This window comes from Meriones unguiculatus, chromosome 14, assembly GCF_030254825.1.
Source record: "Meriones unguiculatus strain TT.TT164.6M chromosome 14, Bangor_MerUng_6.1, whole genome shotgun sequence".
NCBI lineage: Eukaryota > Metazoa > Chordata > Mammalia > Rodentia > Muridae > Meriones > Meriones unguiculatus.
In genome coordinates this window covers 19541176-19566728 of record NC_083361.1, presented here as the reverse complement: position 1 = coordinate 19566728, position 25553 = coordinate 19541176, and the positions used below count along the sequence as shown (strand labels likewise).

At 46.9% G+C, this 25553-nt stretch overlaps 1 protein-coding gene across 3 annotated transcripts in view; it reads left to right on the top strand.

Annotated features, from left to right (window-relative positions):
- Eef2k (eukaryotic elongation factor 2 kinase) overlaps positions 1-25553 on the top strand; it is a 57712-nt gene that overhangs the window by 5787 nt on the left and 26372 nt on the right. For 2 of the 3 annotated variants that reach the window (XM_060366917.1, XM_021635673.2), the window contains exon 2: positions 12010-12328. In XM_060366917.1, coding sequence (XP_060222900.1) covers positions 12086-12328 — 243 coding nt within the window. In that variant the 5' untranslated portion in view covers positions 12010-12085. Of the gene's footprint in view, positions 1-4741; positions 4873-12009; positions 12329-25553 lie in introns of those variants that run through there. The other variant, XM_060366916.1, reaches the window with a different exon arrangement.

Genomic DNA, 25553 nt, shown 5'->3' with positions numbered 1-25553 from the left:
TGTGCAGGTCACAGGAATGAAGAGAGAAGGCTGGCCATCTCCAGCTGGTATATGGGACACTGAATGTTATCACCTGGGGAGTCAGTGGCCCGGTGGCAAGAGGGAAAACCAAGTCATGAAAAAAATCAAAACAAGAACTTTGAGATGAACGGATCTGAATTCAAGTCTTAACTTCGCCCGCCATACATGGCTAGCTGAGCAGTGTTGGCCAGTTACTGAATTCTTCTGTTCCTCAGTTTCTTTGTGGACTTTATTTCACCTCATAGAGGGAAGCAGAGCATGGTAGGAAAGGAGTGACAAAGTAAGGTGGCTGGGAAAGGTCCATGTGGCTCAGTGGCTCCTCTCATTATCACATGCTTGCCAAAATGCTTAGTTCAGTACCTGGCATGCAGCCAGCCCTTCCCATGAATGATTAATCTTATTACTGTGAAAACCTGTCTGATTGAGGACCATCGGAGCCCAGGTCTTCGCTTCTTTCCCCTCCATCTGCAGCATCAAAACCCCATTTTCCCCCTGTCACTTTGGGACAGGAGTTCATGCTAGACTCTGAGGAATGCACCCGAGAGCCCAGCTCTGAGGACCCAGGGAGGCAGGAAGAGCCAGAGTTCTCGAAATGGATATAATGGGAAGCAACAGGGAAGGGAAAGTATATTATTCTGACCTACGGTGATACCCACCAAGAGCACCCCTGGGGATAGTTGGAGACATTACAGTTGCATCTAAATATGGGGAGCTTTGCAGCCTGTGCTCAGTTGCAAAGGTTGTTCACAGGAGTTGAACAACACGTGATCTGCGTGGCATTACAAGAGGCCCTGGTAGGAAAGGGTGTTATTTTTAACCATGTGCTTTAGGAAAAGTCTTTTTTTTTTTTTTTCTTTTTCCTCCAGTGCTGGGGATGGAGCCCAGAGCCTTGCATAGACTGGGCAAAGACCCTGTCACAGAGCTACAACCCCGGCCCTCAAAAGAGTTCTTTCTCCACTCCATTGGTCTCAAGTTAATACTGTCTCCCCACATCTGCCTTGTTTTGTTTAGGGCTTTTTGTTTTTAAGTTTTTTTGTTTGTGTGTGGGGGGGGTATTTTTTGGGTTGTTTTTTTTTTTTTTTTTGAGACAGGGTTTCTCTGTGTAGCCTTGGCTGTTCTGGACTCACTTTGTAGACCAGGCTGGCCTCAAATTCTCAGAGATCTGCCTTCTCTCTGCCTCCCTCAGTGCTGGGATTACAAGCATGTGCCACTGTGCCCGGCTTTTTTAGTTTTTAATTTAAGTACTTCGTGTGTCTGAGTGTTTTGCCTGCCTATGAATGCCTGGTGCCTTTGGAGGTCAGAAGAGAGTGTCCGGTCCCCTGGAAGTCAAGTTATAGGCCACTGTGTGGGTCTTCTGTAAGAGCAACAAGTGCTCTTAATCACTGAGAATTCTCTAGCCCAGTCTTGTTATTTATTCATTTTGTGATCCTGGGGATGGGACCCAGAGCCACGTGAAAGCTAGACAACACTTGTTTCCTTCCTAGCTGTACCCTGAGCTCCCTAGTATTTTGAAATCATATGTAAATAGGGGCTGGGGAGATAATTAGGACTTGGGTCCAAATCCTCATCACCCACATGAAAACTGGGTGCAGGAGTCTGATCAGCAATAAGAGCACTTGCTACTCTTACAGAAGACCTGGGTTCGGTTCTCAGCACCCACATGGCAGCTCACAACCATCTGTAACTCCAGTTCCAGGGGACTGAACTTTTGTGGGCACCAAGCACAAACATTCATGCAGACAGATACTCACATACATAAAACTTTAATCAAAAAACAGAACTGGATACAGCCATCTTGGCCTGTAGTGGAAGAGCTGGGGATGAGGAAAATGCATCGACAAGGAGGATCCCTGGGCTCGCAGCTTCACCAGCCTAACCAGTCAGTGAGCTCCAGTGAGAACCCTGTCCCAAAAAAGGCGGAGAGCAGCCGAGCAAGACGCCCGCTTCTTCTGGCCTCCATTGAGACGTGGGCGCACAAATCATACAGAAATGATGCCTGTAGCACTGAGTTCTGGAACAGTTTTGGACTGCAGGAGACAGAAAGTCCATTTGGCCCCAGGTGTGTAGCATGTCCGTGTCCCCATCCTGTGTCACCCCACCCCCACCCGTGCCTCATGCCGCAATCACACAGTCTGGAGGTCTTGAGCGGGTTAATTTTCTCTGCCAGTTGAATTAAAAGGTAGAGGAGCTCTCGAACACCGCAGACAGAACCAGCAGTTGATGGACGGTGTTTGTGGGGGATGAGGAGACGCACAGACAGAGCGACACAGAGAAAAAGACCTTCTGGGAAGCAGGGTGGGTACCAGGAAAATCCAGTCTCTTTTCGAGTGGTGGGGGTTTTAGAGTCTCCTGAGTCCTGGCCTGGCTTTGAACTTGTTGAGACAGTGCATCTGCAAGGGGCCCGCTGGTGAGAGGCAAAAGCCAACAAGGCCTTTTTTAAAAAAATAATTTGTTGAATTTTAATTTTATTTTGTGTGCATTAGTGTGAAGATGTCAGATCCCTTGGAATTGGCGTCACAGGCAGTTATGAGCTGCCATGTGAGAGCTGGGAATCGAACCCTGGTTAGCCAGCACTCTTAACCACTGCTCCATCCCTCCAGCCCCAACAAGGCTTTTATTTTGAGCTGCCAGGCTTTTGTCTCAAGTCAGGAGGGTGAGGCAGAAGCCCACCATCTTGGGAGTTCACCATCTTTACTTACCCAGCTTATGGCCTAGGGCTCTCACTAGCTCTTTGCCTACCAGGGAGTCTGTCTAACTTCTAGTCTCTCAGCAACACACAGAGAGAGAGAGGGAGAGGACAGAGGCAGAACTGATTATTGTAGGCAGCGTGTAATTTGCAGGTCCAGGGATGGATAGGGCCTATCTAGCTGTCAAGTGAGGTCATAGCTCTTTATTTTTCTCTTTGCTTCTTGTTCCGTGGTTGACTCCACATCATTTTTCCTCAGTAGTGTACCAGCTTCAACCCTAAATTTCTGCCCCACCAGAAATTTTTGACACCGCCCTTCTTCCAGTCACTCCAGCAGAAGCTCAAGGTTTACCTGGATTGTGCTGACTCCAGTCACATGATCACCTCTGAACCAGTCACTGAGCAGACGCCTGGGCCATAATGATGCCACCCAATGTCGATCAATCGCAGAACGCAGAAGCTCCGGTGTGGTGGAGCAGCTTGGGTCTTAATTCCTCTAATGATGTGTTTAAAGGTAGGGGCGAGTAGGTCCTGAGAAGCAGGTGCACTCTTCAAGGTAATTGTAATCGCCTGCGTCTCCTAGGTTGTGGGTAGGTACTGCCAGGCATATCCTGTGCAGGCACTGGTCAGCACAGAGCAATAGCTGTGGCTCCAGGATGCTGAAGCCTTTGCTACCATAGAAAGGCAGCCACAGGCTCTGAGAGGGAGCCCAAGAGGTCCAGCAGCCACTGTGGTTTGTCCCTTGACCTGTAGGCTTTGCTTTGGGCATTCCAAGCGTAGTCTCTTATGTCCGAGGCTGCCACAGGCTCCCAGCATAGTAAGACAGAGAGAGAGTGGTCCTGGCTTCAAGAGAATAGCTATTCCCTGAGGACCCCTGAGGAATCTTGGCTTTGCTGCTTTCCAGACATGGCTGGGACCCAAGGCTCAGCCTCACAACTTACACACATGCAGAATGTTGCTCCCGTGTCTCGGCCTGTACTGATGGTGATTGCACACCCCATGTCGATGGCAGTGAGAGAGGAAGGGACATAGCACTTAAGCCTCTCTGGAGAAACTTCTCAACAGGTGCGTTTGGCTGGGAGGGGAAGTTGTGTGTGCCTAAGTGAGCGACTTCTGGAGAGTTCTCATGTCTTGTGAACCTGAGTCGCTCTCCTTCCTTGGGGAGTCGGCAATAGACTGAGCTTGCTAGAGGCTGTGGGTCAAAACCAGAGTGGGAAGCTAGGGGAAGGCCGACTGGAGTTCCATAGCATCTGGAGGGATCTGACATGCTCAGGTGCCTGTCTTCGTGTGCAGAGTGAGATCAGCCACCAAGCTACACCTCTGCATTGAGGCTGGTTTTCCTAATATGTCCCCACCAAGGCATCTTGTCATAAGGAGTTAGGACATTTTTATGCCATGGAAGAGAAAGTGTTACTGGAGCCAGTATAATTAGCAATGTGGATTAAGAGGGGAAAAAAGGAAAGCATAGTTGATTATCATCTTATGGGTTTTGATATCAAAGTATGGTGCTTGTGAGTCTATGGCTAGGATGCTGTCCCATGACATGAGACCTGTGTGCTGTACCTCTCCCAGCCTAGGGTGTGGCTTGTACCTCATGGCCTAACATAGCTGCCTAAACTCCAGCAACCACACCTGCGTTCTAGCCTGAAGGAAGGGACCAGAGGACACATTCTATCCATTTAAAAAGCTTCCCCTAATGGGCAGAGGAGAAGGCTCTTAAGGTAGAGAGGCGCCTGCAGCCAAGCCTAATGACCTGTTCTCAGTCCCTGGAACCCACGTGGGGGAAGGAGACTCCCACTAGTGTCCCCTGACCCCCACCCTCGATTTGTAGAGAGCCCCCAACCCCCATCACACAAATAAATATTAAAAGCCACACAGCACACTGACCCCTCCCTAAAGTTGTACACAGCCTTTTCTGCTTCTGTTTCCTTATGAATGGTGTTGTGAAACCATTTCCACAGAACTGAGCCTCCCCTCTGGAGGGAGGAGCTCAGAAAGCTACCCGATTAACCAGTCTGTTCCCCAGAGGGACCAGCTGCTGGGGAACAGACCCCGCAGCCAGCAGAACAGCCCCATGAGGTAGGGAAGCAGCTCAGGGTTGCAGCTTTTACCGTGGTGGGGCCGGCTTCAGATGACGCAGCTGCCTTTGAGTCAACCCTGCTCCTGTGAGTAAGCCCCATTGGTTCACCAAGCTGGACTTGGGGGGTAGGAGGATCATTTCTTTGTTCTGTCATCAGTGGATAGACAGTTGTTCGGGTCTCCCCAGGAAGTCACACAGCTCGTGGTCTTGCCTAGCTGAAAAGTAAAGTAGTTTGGAAAATGCAGCCCTTAATTTGAAAGACTATGTGCTTAGTGAACAGTTTTGACAGTTGACAGGTGCTGGCCTGGGCTTCATGACAATTTGAAACCCATAAGACCGGGTTCGCTCGGTTCTGGATGTGTACCAAGTGCCTGCTGGGTACAATGGCATAGGGCCAGGCAAGACACAGCTGGTGTCAACAGCAGCTCCTGGTTCCCAGGGTCAGGAGGGTGTTTATCTGTGGTTCCATCTCAAGGCTTCCGTGAGCTAGCCCTGGGACCACAGTGAGGCTACTTCCTTACTCAGCCGCTGAGTGAGGGGGAGGGAGGGTCAGGTAGGGGTTGGGAGATGAGTCTGGCCAGATCACTGGCAACAGAGCCCTAATTGCCTCAGTGACCAAGCTCTGCATATCAGCCCAGCTGCACTTCCTGGTGCCAGAGCTGAAGCTGTGGGCATGGCATCGTTCTGGCCCCCGGAGCCATTGAGCTGGTTTTGAGTATGCTGACAGATACCGGCACCCCACTGTCCTGGTCTGGAAGACTGACTGGGGTAGAGCAAGGCTCTGGGGCTAGGAGCTGCAAGCCCCAAAAAGGATCAGGTAGCTTTGGCCTCTGTTCCAGGCTGATGACTTGTCCTGCCCTGAGGGTAAGAAGAAATTTGGCAGCTGACAGGAAGTTTCAAACTGGGAGTGGAGAAGAAAAGGATAAAGGGAAAAAACAACAGTCCCAAGTCAAACAGAAGATAGCAAGGGTGCATTTTTGTTTTGTCAAGGGAAGCCAAGTACAGGGTTTCGAGATTTTTAATTTGCACTTTAGGAGCATGTACGGGTTTAGAATATAAATGTATGCCCTGTTTCAGTAGGTGTCAGGAAAGTGCCGAAGCCTCAGAAGATAGAGGTGGCTGAGACAAAATCTAAACACTAGGCCAGGCATAGTGGTGGTGCACGCATTTAATCCTAGAGCTCGGGAGGCAGAAGCAGGTGGGTCTCTGAGTGCGAGGCCAGCCTGGTTTACAGAGTGAGTTCCAGGACAGCCAGGGCTACATATATAGAAAGACCCTGTCTCAAAACAACAACAACAACAAAAACGCAGAAAAGAGGTGTCTCCGCTGTAGAGATGGCCAGTGGGGTAAGTTTACCACACAAGCTTGGCAGCTTGAGTTCGGTTGTGGGAATCCATATAGTTGAAGAGGAAAACCAACTCCGGCAGGTCGTCCATTGACCTCTACACAAACACATACCGAGGCAAGCATCTTCCCCCTTCCACACTGAATAATGAAATGCAGGAAGAGAGAGAGAACCCTTCAGTTCCTTAGGCTAGGCTGACTCCTGGCTACTCTTCTGCCTTTGCCTCCCAGGGGCTGGGATTCCAGGCGTGTGCTGCCTTGCCTACTGGGAAACTTTAATGCACACACAGACATTTTTTTCCCTTTGTCATTTGACAGAAATAGGGTTACCCTAACAAACCCGCTCATCCATGTCTTTCGGACTTTCACAGGTTTTCTTGGCTGACTTTTTCTTTCTGATATGGTCTTACTGAAATGTAATTTATACAGGGGGCTGGAGAGATGGCTCAGCGGTTAAGAGTACTGCCTGCTCTTCCAGAGGTGCTGAGTTCGATTCCCAGCAACCACATGGTGGCTCACAACCATTTACAACATGATCTGACGTGCAGGTGTACAAGCAGATAGAGCACTCATATATGTAAAGTAAATAAGTCTAAAAAAGAAAGAAAGAATTGTAATTTACACCTTACAATCTGCTCATTTCAAGTGGGCAGATCTTACTATCATGACAGAATACAGACATACAATCAGCTTGGAACCTTTCCACTAGTACGTAACATTCACTAGTACATCATTCCTCATTTCTCCTGCCCAGCCTTCTCTCCTCATCGGCCTCAGGCAAGCCCTGGTCTACTTCTGCTTCCATAGCTTTGCTTCTCTGGGCATTTACAGAAATCAGAAGTCATTTCAAGTATAGTTTCATTCAGTTTTTTTTTTTTAAGTGCTGAGTCATATTCCATTATATGAGTGTGTCTTTTTAAGTATGTAGAGAGAAGGTTTCTGTGTGCTGTCCTGTCACTCACTCTGTAGACCAGAATTGACCTCAAATCCAGCACACAGAGGCAGGCAGATCTGTGTGAGTTCAAGGCCAGCCTGGTCTACATAGTGAGTTCTAAGCCAGCCAGAGCTAAAATTAAAAAAGAAAAAAAAGAAAGAAGAAACAGAAGAAGAACAAGAATGGAACTTTTCAGGCAGTGGTGGCACACGCCTTTAATCCCAGCGTTCAGGAGGCAGAGGCAGGTGAATCTCTCAGCTTGAGGCCAGCCTGGTCTACAGTTTGAGTTCCAGTAAGTACTTCCATGATGTGTGTGTGGGGACATGCATGGCAGGGTGAGCTTGTAGAGGTCAGAGGACAGTTTGAGGAGTCAGTTCTCTTTCTACCACGTGGGTTTGGATGATTATCATTGCCAGGCTTGTGCAGGGAGCATCTTTACCACTGAGCCATCCTGCCAACCCCTTCTCCCTTTGGTGTGTGTGTGTGTGTGTGTGTGTGTGTGTGTGTGTGTGTGTGACAGAGTCTTACTGTGTAGCCTAGGTGGACCCGTCTGGAACATGGCTGTGTAGTCCATGCCGGATTGAACCTACAATCCTCTCATCTCAGCCGACAGGTGTGATCCACCACACCCAGCCTGGTCATACGTGATTGTGAGGACGTTTTCATTTCTTTTGAGTGTCTCCTAGGAGCAGAATTGCTGGGCCTTATGGAACCCTGTGTTTAAATTTTTCAGGAACTGTCAGGCTGTTTGTGTGTAGCGGGTGCACCATTTTACAGTTGCGTGAACAGCTGTGGGTTCCAATTCGTGAACATCCTTGCTGACTCACATTACTGCCCAGTTTTAAAATCCTATCCATTGTGGTGGGGTGTGGCTTTCAGCTGTATTTCCCTAATGACATCTTTTCATGTGTACATCAGCTAGATCGGGGGTTAATTTTATTTATTTATTTTTCACCTGTATTTGTGTGTGTGCATGCATGAATGCACTTGTATACACTTGCCTGTGGAGGCCAGATGAGGCTGTCAGATCTCTGAAGCTGAAGTTACAGATGATTGTGAGCCAAAAATGGGTGCTGGCTGGGGACTGAACTTTAGACCTCCATGAGACATTGTTTTGCTTTTGTGTTTTGTTTTGTTTTATTTTTGAGACAGTCTAGCTCAGCTAGTGTTAAGGTTATTTTTACAAAACTGTTTGTTTCTCAGTTTCTCTCTTAACCCAGTTATTGCAAGTAATTGAGACTCTTTTATATTTGTTTAATAATAAGCTTCACAACACAACAACTGATCAGTTATTATTCTATTCTTTTTTTAATTTAATTTAATTTTATTTATATATTTATTTGTTACAATTTATTCACTTTGTATCCCTGCTGCAGCCCCCTCTCTTGTCTCCTCCCAGTCCCACTCACCCTCTCTTCTCCCCCTTTCCCTAGTCCCCTGATAGGGGAGGACCTCCTCCCCTTCTCCCTGATCCTAGCTTATCTCATCAGGGCTGGTTGCATTATCTTCCTCTGTGGCCTGGCAAGGCTGCACCCTCCAGGGGGAGGCGATCAAAGAGTCAGCCACTGAGTTCATGTCAGTATTCTTAACCCAATAGCTACTCCTAGTGTGCATCCCAGAGATACTTGCACTTTGTAGCTTTCTTGCTCCAGCTCCTCTCCTGACCTTCCTTCACCCTCTCCTGTGGCTGGCTGATTCCCTCTTGGACATCTGCCCATGGCCCAATCGCCTATTTCCTCCTGTAACTTCTCCTCCCCTGACTGGCAGGAAGTCCAGCCCTATTCTCTCTCTTGCTCAGTAACTGCTTGTAAGCCACCTTATTGGCATATCAGAGGGCAATTGGGGAGCAGAGTTTACACAACATTGAGACAAAAAATTTTCAGAACAAAGATTGCAGGGAGCTGTTGGGGTGGGGGGAGCGGTGTAGAAGTCAGCATTTGAATTACACGATAACCTTATGCCTACAAGCTAGTCTTTAAGTTTCTAGCCTCAGTTTCTAGAGGACAGAGATTTCCAGAGGCATGCTCTACCGCTCCAGACAAATAACTGTCCACACCGTTCGGCTTTTTGTGTGCATGTTTTATTATCAAGTTGTAAGAATTTTTTGTAGAGTCCCTTATTGAGTTTATGTTTTGAAATTTTTTTTTCCCATTTCGTGGGTTACCTCTTCGCTTTCGTTATTTATTTGTTTGTGTGTGTGTTTCTATGTTTGTATCTGAGGAGAACATCAGCTGTGTTGTGTGTCCACTTGCAATACTTTCTTTCTCTCTCTCTGTATTAGATTTACGTTTTATTTCATGTGTGTGAGCATTTTGCCTGCCTCTGGGTATGTGCATCCTCATGCGTATCTGGTCAGAAAAGGGGGTCAGGCCCCTGGAACTGGAGTTATGGATGGTTGTGAGCTACCGTGTGGGTGTTGGGAACCGAACCCTGGTCCTCTGCAGAATGCTCTAACTACTGAGCCATCGCACCAACTCTCCCCCTCTTCTATAATGGTGTCCCTTAACATGAGCAAGCTTTTTACTTTAATTATTTATTCCTCTGTTCCTGGTACTTTGGCTGTCGTGTTGAAGAAATCTTGTTGGCTGTGGTGGCAAATTGCCTGTAATCTGGGCACCTGGGAGGCAGCAAGGAGATGGGGAGTTCAAGGCTAGTTCAGGTACACAAGTTAAAGGACAACCTGTGCTGTATACAGTAAAACTATGTCAAAGAGAACCAGGACACACAAGGCTCAGTGCTGGAGCACCTGCTGGATATGCGAAGCCCTGGGTTCCATCCCCGGCACCACCCCCACTGCCGCAGCCAAGTCTTCGCTTAACCCAAGACGATGAGGATGTCCTGTATTTCCTGAGGTTATGCTTACTTAGGTTTTCAGTCCATTTTTCACGTAACTTTTGCATGCAGTGTTAAGGAAGGGATTCAGGGACTGCCAGCCGCATTTGCTGAAGGTTATTCTTGCCAGATTCAGTCATTTCGGCATCCGGCTGAAAGTCGGTTGTGATTGTGAGACTTCCATCTTTCAGTCTCGGTGGACTCTCCGCTGACCATCCTTGTGTGTCCCTGGGTTCTAGACCTCCTCGTTTGTTTCTAGCCATCACACAGTACCTCACTGGGCAGAACGAAATGCTGTAATTTATATACCAGGCCTCCACTGATGGAACTTCAGAGGACAATTGTAAGGGTGTTCATTTACTGAGGGGAAACACTTAAATGTTTTGTCTGTGCCAGGCACTTTCTAAGCCAGTCAGTGGGCTCGTGGATAATAGAAGGAAAAAGGGCCTGCAAGATGGCTCAGCAATAAAAGTCAGGTGCTGCTAAGTATGATGGCCTGCTCCATCCTGGGACTCCACATGGTAGGAGGGGAGTCAGCCAACTCCTGCAAGTTGTTCCCTGACTTCTATACCCGCTCTGTGGCATCACACACCATGTATACGCATGTAAAATAAGCGTAAGGTTCACTCCTTGAGATGGAACCCATACCCAGCACAGCTTGGGTGATAAGGAACCTGAGAATAGATAGCCCAGGGACCTGGGGTAAAAACAAATACTACTGTTATTAAAAAGAAAAAAAAGTAGCAATATGGCTACTAATGATATTCTGCTATTGTCATAGATCAGTGCCTTGCACAACCATCATCAGAGAAGCTCGCTCCTGAAGCAGATGGGGACAAATATGGGGACACACAGCCAGACATTATTCAGAGAGTAAGAGACCTCAGGGAATACACCAGAAGGAGTGTAAGAGCCGGAGAGGATGGAGGACGCCAAGAAAAAAGGCCCTGTAAATCAACGTGAGCAAAGCTCATAGGAACTCACAGAGACTGAGCCTTATGCACAGGGCCTGCTTGGGCTGCACCAGGGCCTCTGTGTATATCTTATGCCTTCCAGAGTAGTGTTTTTTATGGGATTCCTGAGTGTGCAAATGAGAAGATTTCTGACTCTTGTGCCTTCTCTTGGGTTCTTTTCCTTTTGTCTGTCTTGTCCAACTCCAAAGTAATAGTTTTGGTTTTATTATATATTTTATTTTGTTATATTTTCATTACTATCCCTCAGAAGCCTGTTTTTCCTAATGAGAGACAGAAAAGGAGTGGATCCAGGTGGGAGGTGAGGAGGAAGTGGGAGGAGTAGACGGAGAGGAAGCCATAATCAGGATATACTATGTGAAAAAAGAATCTATTTTCTTTTTTTTTTTTTAAGAATCTATTTTCTTGTTGTTTTGTTGTCGTTGTTTGTTTGTTTTTATTTTTGTTTTTCAAGACAGGGTTTCTCTGTGTAGCCTTGGCTGTCATGAAACTCACTTTGTAGATAAAGCTGACCCCCAACACCCTCATAGTCTCTGCCTCCCTGAGTGCTGGGATTAAAGTCGCTTGCCATCACCACCAAGCAAGAATCTTATTTTCAATTAAAAAAAAAAAAGAATAAATAGAAGTAAGAGTAGAAAGTACACAGGACAATTTCAACTCAGGAAGATCACCGAGAAGAAAACAGAACAGGGTCTTTGACTTGGAAATAAGATTTTTCTGAAGTGGCATCCTTTGGGCTACCATGCCAATAGTGAGAAATGGCACAGTTCAGAAGGCTGGTCCAGGCACAGAGAACAAGCAAATACAAAAGCCTTGAGGTAGGAATGCGCTTGATGCGTCGCCTAGAGGAGCAGCCAAGGCCTGAGTGAGGTCTACGGCAGGGGTCCAGGCACCCCAGCTGGTGTGGCCTTCGCAAAGCGTGCATTGTAGGCCTTATTTGTGGGGGTTCTGGAGGGCGTCAAGGAGAGGAGTGGTTTGTGATAGCTCTGGTTGTTTGCTTGCTATTTCTGGTTTCCAAGCACTCAAGAGTTCTCGGAAGTGAAATGACTGGGCCGATGGGTGGTCACCACCATCGTCATGCAGGTCCCCGGACGACCCTCACGCCCGGGCGCCGGCACCCACCGCTCTGCTTCCCTTACAGGACCGTCCTCGCTGCACGCGCGCAGTAACTCTGGCTGCACAGCGGAGCCCCCGGGGAACACGGGCGCCGCTGCAACATGGCAGACGAAGACCTCATCTTCCGCCTGGAAGGGGTTGACGGCGGCGGGTCCTCCCGAGCTGGCCACGACGGCGATTCTGACGCAGACAGTGACGATGACGAGGGTTACTTCATCTGCCCCATCACTGATGACCCCGTGTCCAACCGGAACGTCAGCTCCAAGGCCCAGAGCTACTACAGCAACCTAGCGAAAAGCGAGTGCGGCCCCACAGGGTCACCGGCCGGCTCCTTCCACTTCAAGGTGAGTGGCCGCCGGTTCTGCACTGTGTGGCCTGCCGACCTGGGGGTCTCTGATCGGTGTCTTAATTCTCTGATCTTAATTCTTTCGGAACCCCGGCAGCGCGTTCTGCCCGGGAGGGTGTTCCTGTTCATCTGGGAGGTGACTGCTGGCTTAAGATTTGTCGACACATAGCAGTGCTTTTTAAATAGATGGAAAACCGTTTGGGGCTGGTGCGATGACTCTGCAGGTGAAGGCACTTGTCGGTAACCAAACGACTCATGTTGGACCCCCAGGACCCACACAGAATCCTGGAGGTGGTTTTCTGGCCTCTGCGGTTATGCTGTGGAACCTACATGCCCCCATATATGGGCGAACACACACACACACACACACACACACACACACACAATTAAATAAACAAACGTGATGTTTAGAATAGCTGTTTGAAAACCTTTTCATGAGTGTTTTTTTTGTTTTTGTTTTTGTTTTTTTTGAGAAATAGGACAAAATTGATTTAATAGAAAATATTGAAGGACACTGTAGATTGCAAGCATCTCATTTCTTGGAAATTCGTATATGCGATTCTGTGTGCACGGTTTTGGTGAGCTGATTAATTGCATCCCGACATTCAAGAAAGAATGGAAAATATTAAAGAGCATTTAAAAAGTATAAGGATCTTATTTCTCTCGGTTTGTTGGTGGTGGCGAGACAGGGTCTCATGAAGTGGCCAAACTGATGACGAACTCATGAGCTTCCTGCCTCAGCCTTGGGAGCATGCCTGGCTCAAGGTTATTTATTTATTTATTTATTTATTTATTTATTTGGTATAGCATTGGCTGTCCTAGAACTACCTCTAGCTCTGTAGACCAGGCTGAGGTCTACGGCAGGGGTCCAGGAGCTCCAGCTGGTGTAGAGATCTGCTTGCCTCTGCCTTCCCTGAGTATTGGGACTAAAGGTGTGGGCCACCACTGCTTGCTTTGTTTTTTTTTTTGAGACATAGGCTCATGAAGCCTCAGAATCATTAGATCACTGTGTTGCCAAGGATGACTTTGAACTCCTGATCTTTCTGCTTCCACCTCCCAAGTGCTGAGACTATAGGTGAGAACCACCGTGCTTGGCTGATCCATCCTTATTCATGCACGGCGTGTTCTAAAACTGTAGGGGATGTGTGAGACATGAGGAGTGGCTAACCCTCTGTGTGCTCTTTCCTCCCATCCACACATACCTGTGATAGAGGTTTAAGCCATAAATTAGACACATCAAAAGTCACAGCCAGGCATGGTGATGCACGCCTGTAATCCCAGGGAGGCAGAGGCAGTGAGTTCGAGGCCATCCTGGTCTACAAAGTGTGTTTAGGATAGCCAAGGCTACACCTGTCTCAAAGAGAGAGAGAGAGAGAGAGATTGACAGTCACTGAAAATAAAATAGAACAATTATAACAACATAGTAAAATAAGAGCTATGTCCTGGGGGTGTCACTCAGGTAAGCACCTGCTGCCTGTATCCAAGGCCCTGGGTTCCATCTCCAGCACTGCAAAGAAGCAAGCCAGAGCGAACAGACTATAAGGTTGGGTTGTGAGTGCGTGGGCGCTCTCGTTCTCTCGAGATAGCATGTTGTACTGTGTACATGTAGATACTTCTGTGCTGTCTCTCATTGGCCACAAGCAGCTGAAACCATAGGATGGGAAGCCACAGATAAAGAGGACCACTGTCCACACCCTTCACAAATGCAACAGCATAGTGCCTATTTTACAAGTTCACGATCATCCTCAGGCTGAGACCAGCCTGCGACATGGGGCCCCATCTTTTAAAAATGACAGAATAGGCTGGGAAAAAGAGATTTTTTAGTAAGACAAAACAGACAAAATTATGCATGGAACCTTGTGCTTTTATTGGAAACCATTTAATGGGCATGAGCTTAGGTACTGAATTACATGCTTTAATTCAGTTACACTTATGTAATGTTTTTGAGACTAGCTAAACCCTGAGTACAGCGAAGCAAACAGATGCCTGCCATTCGCTTTGTGGCTTCACCGGGGACAGCCTGAATTCTTGTTAACCGTCCTTTTTGAAACGGTACCTCAGATCGTATGCATACCGTAGGTGCTTAAATTCTGTCGCTTCCCTTTGTGATTCTGCATTCCAGGAGGTGGCCCTGACCGCTCATTAATGACTGGGTTTTGGAGGTACAGTGCATGTTCCCGTGTCCTATGGGGTCCTGGGTTCCATTCCCAGCACCACCATGCACACACAAAAAAGTCCTTTGTTGACTGATACAAACTCACTTTTGGAGTTCTCTGCCTGTCAGTGTATCCAGGGTATCTCAGCGTTCAGAGACAGAAAGCAACCCTCCAGTGTCCTCCTCAGTCTGAGGAATCCTCCCCTAAACCTTTAAAGACTTTATCTCATGGTTCATGACTTCCGAGTAGAGAAGAACTTCAGGACTAGCCAGTTTATGATGCAAAGATTGATTTTGGTTTTTGCTTTTAGAGACGGTTTCACCATGTAGCTCTGGCTGGTCTGGAATTCACCATGTAGACCAGGCTAGCCTCAAAATCCCAGAGATCAGTCTGCCTCTGCCTTCCCAGTGCTGGGAGACTAAAGGCGTGCATCAGCCACCATGCCCAGTAGAGTTGGGGGTTTAATAAAGGTTTGGGTTTTTGTTTTTGTAGAGGGCTTTTTTTTTTTTTGGCATATATGTATGCAGTATACATGTTCGCATGTGGGTGCTTGTATGTGTGTAATTGTATATGTGTATATGTATATGCATGTGCAAGCTTGGCGTTGACATGAATGTGTGTGTGTGTGCATGTGTGTGTAAGCCAGGAGTTGGCATGGATGGCTTCTTCCATCACTATCTATTTTGTAAATTGAGGCAGGGTCTCTTTATAAAATCTGCTCATTCTGGCTAGTCAGGTTGTCCTGGGGATCCCCTCTGTTCTAGGATTACAGCTGGCGGCCATGTCCACCTGCCTTTTGACATGGGTAGAGAGACCCAACTCTGGACCTCTTGTGTTTTTTCAGGAGCCACACTCCCAGCCCCAATAAAGATGATTTAATATAGGCACGAGGGCTGAGAGAAAGAGAGGGGCTCAGAGGGAAAGGCAAGACTCCGCAGAGTGTGTTTATGTGTGCTCGTGTGTGGTGGGCTTGTCAGAGAAGAGTGCGGACAGACAGTGCGCACCCCTGCCTTCCCTACCTGCTGCTCAGCTCCCTGTGTTTGGTGTTTGCTTGTTTGTTTTAACAGCAGTCATATGTTGGATTTTGGTGAGGTTTGAAGGGTTGCTTAGAAATGTAAATGAGAGCTGGTCGTGGTGGTTTGGAGCCTTTAATCCCAGCAGAGGCAGTCAGAAAAAAAAAAAAAAAAAAAAGAAAAGAAATGTAAATGAGACCGCTGGGTGTTTCCTTAGGAGCACCTGCAGGATTACAGTTGGAAATGTAAAAGTCTCCCTCACAGGGGTGCAGAAGGCAGGACTTCTTCATTGTAAACCAGTTTTGTTGGAGATGTTTTGGTGGTGGTTTAAGGAAGGGATGGAGGATCTACCCAAGATGCTATGCATTCAGGCCTGAGCCTGGGTCACTGTTACTTGGTACAAAATGTCTCTGCATGAAAGGAAAATTAAGTCTACATGAGCAACTTGTACAGGAAATGTCAATTATTGGGGAGGGGGCTGCTCCCCAGCTCTTAGCTGATGAGTACTTCATTTGAAACACTCCTAAGTGAAGACTCTGTTCCCTTTCCACATCTCCGAGTTTCCCTGTCTTTTTTTTTTTTTTATCTTGCCTCAAAATCTTATTTGTATAGTTTTAAGTATCTTAATTCCATGCTATATGTGTGTATTTAAGTGAAGGGGTTTATTTTTATTTTATTTATTTATCCATCTGTCTGTCTATGTATCTGTCTAGTTTGAGACAGGTTTCTCTGTGTAGCCCTGGCTATCCTGCAACTCACTCTGTAGACCAGGCTGCCCTCCAAATCAGAGATCCTCCTGCCTTGCCTAGCTAAGTGAAGGGATTTGTGGTGTAAAATGTAGTTCTTTATTTTGGTTTGGTCAGAAAGCCATTCCTTAGAGTGCTGGACTGAGGAAAAGGTTATTAGAGTTCTCTTCACTCCCTGACAGCCTGTTGTCAGGAGAGTGAGGAAGGCGAGTGTTCCTGGGCATCATCTGATAACACACAGGGAAGGTTAGAACAAAATGCTGTTATCCTTGTTTAATTTGTCGTTATAGACAGTGACTTAGCATTATAAGCAAAATCCCTGTTACTGCACTGAGACTTCCAATTAAAACCATCCTCCTGTGACTTTAGAATTTCTTTTTTAGAAAATTTTATCATTTTAGTTCTTAAAGGCACTGGTTAGGTTTGTTGGTTGATTGGTTAGTCAGTTTTTCGACACAGTGTTTCTCTGTATAGCTCTGGCTGTCCTGGACTCTGTAGACCAAGCTGGTCTTAAATTTACACTGATCCTCCAGCCTCTGCCTCCCTGAGTGCTGGGATTACAGGAGTGTGCCACCAAGCCAGGCTTTGTTTTGTTTTGGGGTAGGTTTTTGTTTGTTTGTTTCCCCCATTTCAGGGCTTAACTCACTCTCCAGCGCATAGCTCCGGAAATAACTCAGTCTCCTCTGGGTTTGTGGGGCCCCTGAAGGGCAGGTTCCAGTTTATCCTGCTCCACATCCCAAGGCAGCTTTGCAATGTGTTCCCAGTGCCCCAACGCTCCACCTCAGACAGCCCCAGCCTGCAGTTAGGAGCTGACTCATGGAGTGACACTCAACAGTTACGTGAGGAGTCAGCTAAGAGCCCCCGGGAACACTGAGGGAGCCCCACAGAGTTTCCTTTCGTTGACCAAAGCCAGTGGTTCCCTACCTTCTAATGCTGGGACTCTGTAAAACATACAGTTCCTTATGTCGTGGGGTCTCCCAACCATAAAATTATTTTTGTTACTTCTTAACTGTAATTTTGCTACTGTTACGAATCATAATGTCAATATCTGATATGCAGGATTTCTGATATGCGATATATTTCTGATAAGAGGCACTTGATAAAAACATTGAACCAGGCACGGGACAGATTAAGTCTTCATTGCTCACTTACTGTTACCATGGGAGTGGGTCCAAGGAAAGACTAAGCTTAGTTTCCAACCTCATTTCCCTTGGCACACACACATATGTGTTGACATGTATATATGTATATATATATATATATATATATATATATATACACATATACATATATATACACATATACATTTTCCTTTTTGTACTGTTGACATGGTTAGCTGGGCTGTTTACCGAAGATGGCCATCTGGCCTTCCTCCAAAAATCTGGCCCCAGCAGGTACTTACTGGGTATGTATTGCAAAATGTCAGGTTCTGTCAGGGTCCCTGTTCGCAAGGGATAGGGCAGAATCACGCAGAAGGCCTCTAGGTAGATATCACTCTTCCCTCAGAGGCGGTTTACCCTATGTGAGAAAGGGCCTCAGTCCCAGAGTTCAGTTTAAATGTACAGCTTTGAAATGAGAGGAGTGTGGGAGGGGGAGGGAGGGAGGGAGGGAGAGCGGGAGGGAGGGAGGGAGGGAGGAAGAGAGATTGACTGACTAAGGCAGAGTATCACCCTGGGGAGGGATTGCTTTAGGGCAGGACCAGATAAGGTGGCTATTCTTTTTCACACCTTGGACAGTTCTACACTTTCTGGTTTGCTTGTTTGGTTTAAGTGTGAACTTTTTTTTTAATACAAAGTTTTTATTCTTTGAGAATCTCGTGCTTATCAAGAATTTTGATTGTATTTACTTTTGTTCCTCCTGTTATCTCTTCCCACATTCACCCAACCTCCCCACAGTACAGTGGTTTGGGTTTTTGTTAGGGGGGAGGGTTGGGGGTTGAGACAGGGCCTTCCCTCTGTAGCCCTGGCTGTCCTGGACCTCACACTGTAGACCAGGCTAGCCTTGCGCTCAAGAATTCACCTGCCTCTGTCTCTTGAGTGCCAGAATTAAAGGTGTGTATTTTGGGCTTTCTTTGTAAGAGTCTCATGTAGCTCAGGATGGCCTCAAACCCTCTCTGTCCCTTGAACTCTGTCTCTGACCACCTCCCTAGTACCAGGACTGAAAGTGTGCACCGCCACGCTGGGCCCTTCTACATTTTCTTCTCCCCTCCCCCATTACCAATTTTATTTATCTTTATATTTTAAATTTATTTATCTATTCATTTAGTGTGTGTGTGTGTGTGTGTGTGTGTGTGTGTGTGTGTGTGTGCGCCCCAGCACTTGTGTGGAGATCAGGACAACTTTCTACAGTGGGTTCTCTCCTTCCTCCTTCAAGATCCAGGAATTCGGTGGGTGCTTGCTTGACAAGTGCGATCTTATCCACTTAGCGGTCTTGCCGGCCCTATTCAGGCCTTTTGGAAGAACTTTTTTTTTCTTGCAATGCTAGGGATTGAAACTCACTGTTACATTCAGTACATACCATTGAACAGCAACCCTAACTCTTTGAGAAAAAAAGTCAACAAACCCCTTAATGCAAATAGCATAATAATACAGATACACTTTAAGTATATGCATATGTATTCACGAACCCTTTGTATGTATACAGAGGTATGCAAATGTATTTTACCTGCGTGTACATCTGTGTATCATTTTTGTGCCTTGGAGGCTAGAAGAAGATGTGGGATCCCCTTAGAACTGGAGTTACTTTTGAGCCGACATGTGCAGGCTGGGAATCAAACCTGGGTCCATTACAAGAGCAGCCAATGCTCTTCACCTGAGCTGTCTCAGCAGCCCCCCTATATGCAGACTTAAAGCACACATTTTTATCAAATATACATGTAATCTATGCATCATATGTGTACAAGTAAAGCAAATCTAGACCATGTAAATTAAACAAGTGAAAATGTGTCCCCCGTTCCATCTCAGGTCTGTTGAGGGTATGTTGATTGTCTTCTTTTGTTTTCACGGAGAGGTCATTAACGGGTTTCCACCCCGGTGGCCATCTTCCTGTATCCCCTTGGGAGCTGACGCAAAATCTAACTTCCTTAGCTTGGCTGTGGTCTGGGCTGGCTCTGCAGTACGTGCCTTACTCAGCACAGTGTACACAGTGATCCCTATAGCCCCAGACAGCTGGAAGCTCGCCAGATGGTAGATGGAAATGAAGTCACACGCCTAGGAGTCCACAGGATCATGCACCCTCCGTGGAGATCCCGTTTCAGAGCGATGCTGCAATTTGTATCACTGTATTTTGTGTTTTGTTTTTAATTTTTTTTTAGTGTTTGCAATCAAGCCCAGGGCTTCGTGCATCCAGCGTTTTATTTATTTGTTTGTTGTCGTCAGTGGCTGAGTTTCATTTTGTTGGAGGACAGTGTTTCCTTGTACGTGGGGTTTTGCCTGAACAGGGATACACTTGCCCCAGAATGTACTTCCTAGGAATAGAGTGGCTTGGGCAAAACCTTGGATTTAAACTTGTGTGGGAATGGCTGACCTCACCGGCTAAGTGCCCCTCCTAGTGTGTGGGCACACCTTCTTTGTACGTCCCTCTCATCTTCAGTTGTGTAAGTGCCGTTGCTGCTCTGAGTTTGGTTCCGGCAGCTTGGTACAGTGACTCCGGAAAGCTACTGGGAGTGATGACTCACTGAGCAGAGAGGCGTCCCTGCCTAAAGCCTGGGAGGCTCCACCCTGGCAGCCTCAGGCCACAGACCATGACCATAGAAAGTAAGCCAGAAGCAGTTTGTGTGCTTTGGCAGTGTAGTCAGAAAACAAAGCTTAAGGGCTTGGTTGGTGGCTCAGTGGCTGGAGTGCTTTCCTAGCCAGCCTGAGGCCCTGGGTTCAGTCTCTAGCATCCTAAAATAATAAAGAGATTAAACAAACAAACAAACAAACAAACAAAACCAACAACTTTTGATCTCCTGCAAGATGAAATCCCCCTGGCCTGTTGAAAAAGAGCCCTAGCATAGGAAAGGAAGCTATCTGGTGACCTGGGGTCTGGCCCACAGGAGGAGTTTGAGGAGGTTGGAACCCTGCTGTAAGGGCTCATATTTATCAAGGAATATGCCGAAATGTTTTGGTAAAGTGTGTAAGGGTGTTTTTTAACAAGGGCTCACCTCCTTTCTCTCATTTTCACTTTTTTCCTAGCAGCTTTAAGAAAATATAACCCACATACCATTCAAGTTGCACATGTAACTGTACAATCTAGTGGCTTTCAGTATGTCAAACTATGCATCCATACCTATAGCTAACTTTGTCGAGAGCTGTGTCCCTGAGGAACGCTCGCCTCGCTCGCCTATCCAGCCCTCATGACCACTAATCCACTTTCTGCCTTCATGATTTTGCCTCTTCTAGACTTAAAAAATATTACTTCCGTGTATCAATTAATTTGTTTGTTTATTTATTTATGTACCACACTATGCATGTAAAAGTCAGAGGGCAAATTGTAGGAACTCATGGAACGGAGGGATCCTAAGATCAAGCTCAGGGCATCCAGGTTGATGGCAAGTGCGCTTACGCACGGAACCATCTTGCTGGCCCCTAGACATTTTATGTCCATGCATTCATGCTGAGGAGTGGCTGGGGTAGATCAGAGAGCAGTTGCGTTTAACTTCTGTTGCCGGGGCAAAGCTTCCTTCTGTCTGAGTCTCACATTTCCAAACTTCCCTTGTCCTCTGACCCTGTAATTCTTCCACCTATCTATCTGTCCCCACAAACTGCCGTGAGATGCTTGTAGAATGCTATTTGGGTCGGGCCTCCCAAGAGGCCACGGCATTATGTCACCCTATATCACATGACTGCTTTGGTTTTTATTCTCTGCATCTTTACCTTCCTTCCCATCCAGGGCTCCGAACCTCAGGAGTTAGGGAGACCAGTTGTAGCTACTCTTTGCAAACAGGAATTTCTTTTGGATTTTTGGTTTGATTGATTTATTGATCTTGAGATAGGACCTCATTAATGTAGCATTGGGTGGCCGTGAATTTGCTGTGTAGACCAAGCTGGCCTTGAGCTCACACCCCGTGAGTGCTGGGATTAAAGGCACCTGCCACCATGCCTGCTTTTTACTTTTTAAGATTATTTATATATTGTGTGTGGGAAGGCACACGCGTGCTGGGGCCTGTATGTGGAGTCAGTTCTTTCCTTCTGCCATATGGTTCACGGGAATCACGCTCCCTTTGGCAGGCGTGGGCCAAGCACACACACAAGCTCAAAGAACACTGGGGACATAGTTTCCTAGCATACGGGAGGCCCTAGGTTCATCCCAGAACTAGAGGAAGAAAAAAGTCACCTTTCTGCTCTGCAGTGGACTGTGGCATGGATGTACTTTAATATCGTAGTTTCTTCGGTTTCTTGGGATTTGTGGGATGCTTTGACAGTTTCCAGTATTTCGCTGCTGTGTGGAGGGCCGGATGTGTGTATAAAGCTGTTAGGTGTGTGTGGCGTGGTGAGGCAGCCATATAGCACTGTCGGTCGCCTCCCATCCTAACATGGCTGTGATCCCTCAGTTCTTCCTGCTCTTTGCATTTCTCTGTGGAGTCTGGTGTAAGCCCTCCTTTTCCTCCAGGAGGGAGAGTTGGGCTGACTCAGAGTTGTATTTCTTGGAATCTACAGAACAACAGTCAAACAGAACATTTATAATGGAACAGTTGATCTTCGAAGGAGGCCTCAGTTGGTCCCTGGATGCTTCATAAAAGGCAATGATTGCTGTGTTCGTTGAAAGAATATGTTAAAAGGAGGGTTGTAGCTGTAGCTCAGAAGGCAGAGTGCTTGCCTAGCAAGCATGAAGTCCTGGGTTCAAGCCCTGCGTAAACCAATTGTTTGTGCACACCTGTAATTCCAGCACTTGGAGAGGTGGGGGCAGGGTGATCAGAAGTTGAAGGTCACCCTGGGCTATATCAAGTTTGAGGCTAGCCTGGAATACATGAGACCCTGTCTCAAAAACCAAACCAAAAGCTGGGTGCAGTGATGCACGACTGTAATCCTAGTACTCAGGGAGGCAGAAGCAGGCAGATCTCTGAGTGTTCGAGGCCAGCCTGGTCTACAGAGTGAGTTCTAGGACAGCCAAGGCTACACAGAAACCCTGACTTGAAAAACAAAAACAAAGGAAAAAACCAAACCAAGAACAGAAAGCCCCAGCTCAGCTGTCACTTGTGCCAAGGACTATGCAGACTCTTTACATGTTCTTCCTAGCGTCACTCTGCCTGTTCCAGGAAATTATTCATATTGTTGAGATTCTGTTTATTTGCGTTTGTTTTGTGTTCTTAGAAGAACCAAGCCATTCCATTCCCTTTTTAACTTATTTGTGTGTGTGTGTGTGTGTGTGTGTGTGTGTGTGTGAACTCAGGAGCCTCCTGCCGGGGGGCTGATTTTTGATTGTTGGCTTTGTTTTATAAGTGCAGGGCTAAGAATATAGTTTAGTGGTAGGATGATTGCCTAGCATGCATAAGGCCCTAGGTTCAAGTCCCAGTAATACACACACACACACAGACTGACTGACTGACTGTACATGCAGCCCTGTACTGTTTTTATTGTAAAAAATATGCATCATACCAGTGGCAGCAAGCTCAGACAGAGTCACCCTAGATGAGCGACATTTCAGAGAACCATTTTCTGGTGGGAGTGTCTATCCCTGGTGCAGGGGACACGAAAAACATTGGGCACTAGCCCCAAGATTTTTATCCTTATTTGCCAACAAAGGTGTGAAGGTTATACAGAGCCAGTGGTGATGCAGCCAGAATAAGGGGCCCAGATGTTAGTGCCAGACTCTTTTATTTTGATTTATTTTTAGTTTTATTTATTTTTGGTTTCTTGAGACAGGGTTTCTCTGTGTAGCCCTGGCTGTCCCAGAATTCACTCTGTAGACCAGGCTGGCTTCAAACTCGCAGAGATCTGCCTGCCTCTGCCTCTAAAGTGCTGGGATTAAAGGTATGTGCCGCCACTACCACCAGACTTTTAAAAAAAATAATAATAATAATTTTTATTTATTTATTTATTTGTGTGTGTGTGTGTGTGTGTGTGTGTGTGTGTGTGTGTATACCCAGCATATATGTGGAGGTGAGAAGACAGTTTGTCAATATGAGGACCCTGTTTATCTCCTTCTGTCTACCATGTGGGTCCCAGGGATTGAACTCAGGTTGTTAGGATGGCAGTTGGTGTCTTTACCCTCTGAACTATCACTGTATTAGACTTTTTATACTGTGCTTTAAAAAGAAGAGTAACTTGCAGCTAGGGATGGTAGTGAACACCTATATTCAGCCCTTGGGAGGCTGAGGCCAGAGGACAGAGAACTGAGACCCTCAACGGTGGCTGGTCAGGTTTGGAATGAAGCCTGGGTTTGGAAAAAGGTGATTTTTTTTTTGTCCCCTACTCCCCAAATGCCAACCACTCACCTACAGAATACCTCCTTCCGTGTTTGTTGTTTGTTTTTGTTTTTAGTGGTATTGGGGATTGAACTTAGGGTCTCAGGTGTGATAGGCATGCAGTGAAAGGACTAGCCCAACCCTTCAACTGTCACTTTGGTTGGAGCTACTGAGTTTAGTCAGGTGACTTCTGTTGATAATCTTGTCTGCATTGAGTGGGACAGCCCTTGCTGTTGGTGCTCTAGGCGGTGGTGGAGCCATCACTCAAGATAGACCCAGCCGGAGAACCATGTCTCCACAGGTATAGACATGTTCAGAAGGGCAGGCAGCCTCCGCCTCCCCAGGCAGACAGATGAACCTTTCCCAGCAGCTGGAATGGAAGAGCGGACAGTGATGCGCCTGCCTTTAAAAGTACAGGGATTGCAATTCAGGAACGGTGTTGGACGTCAGCATATCTGCTGAGAGTTATTCATAAGAGGGGGGAAAATGAGCGCAAGCTCAAAGTCTAACCATGGAGAACGGGCGAGGGGCCATTTCTGTAGTAATAAGCTCACACAGTGCATTACTCTATACTGTTGCAGACATGTAAACTTTACACTTCCTTGACATCTTCTCCCATTAAAATTTGAGTGACGTATTTACTGCTCTTTGGAGTGTAGCTTACAAAAACTTTTTTGGGGGGTGGGGTGGGGGGAGGGCTCTATTTCTAATTCTTTTGTTTCACTGCTGAGGACGGAGCCCAGGATGGAAAACTGTCTGTTCCACTGACCTATTTCCCAGGCCCCCAGACTTCAGATACAATCCAACCATTTCTTTGAAAACAAACAAATCCTGCTGAGGTCTTGCACAAGTATGCACAGTTGCAGAGACAAAAAAATGTTTGAGTCAGCACTGTTTGTACTGGGACGTCCTGGAAGGCATCCAAGGACCATCTCCTGGAGGCAAGTGTGTCGGGTACACAGCTCTGTATCCCACAGCCCTGAGAAGGGCGCTAGGTCAGCCAGCAGTGTGTACCCCCATCCAAGACTGAGGGTTACCTGCAGAAAGTAGGCTTCAGAAGGAAACTGAGGCAATGCCACTCTTGGGGCACACCTCTTAAAGGCAGAGAGGAGACTTGCTCTGCGTCTGTAGCAAGTGTCAGTCCGGTCCGGGATGACTTCCACTTTCTAATTTAGAATTCTGGAGTGCTTGTGGTTTTCATGCGAAAGCATGGAGAGGCTTAGGACCCCTAAATAAAGAATGGGGTCTCAGTGGTCTCCTCCCCCCGAAAGGATGTGATTTGTATTTGCTGTGTGATTCCAATCTTTTTTTTTTTTTGTTAATGCATAGACCAGAATTCACTGGAGGCACAGACAGTTGCCGCTTGGGTAGAGGGACTGTGGTGGACCGGACTGTTCCTTTCTGTATTTGCCAAGTAGTTTCATCAATCCTAGATTAGCTTCCAGACTATTTTTAACAGGGTCCCCATGAGGGATCCATAGTAGGAGGGTGGGCACTGTGCAGCCCTGCTGAGGCCTGGGAAGCTGGGCTTCTTCCAAGGATGGCCAGGGCACTGAGGGACATCTCTGAGTCCCGGCCCAATACCACACAATAGCATACCACATCTTATCTTATTCATTTATTTATTGTTTAGTTTTTCAAGACAGGTTTCTCTGCGCAGCCTTGGCTGTCCTGGATTCCCGTTTTAGACCAGGCTGACGTCGAACTCTCAGAAGACCACCTGCCCCGCATTCATATTTTATTAAAAAACCAAACACCTTTTTTTTTTTTTTTGGTGTGTGTTTGTGTGCACACATATGCACATGCGCTTAGTTGCCTGAAGAAGCTAGCAGAGGACAGCAGATCCCCTTATGTATGTGATGCTGGGAACCAGAGTCAGCTCCTCTGCCAGAACAGCGCCTGCTCTTAACCACTGAGTCAT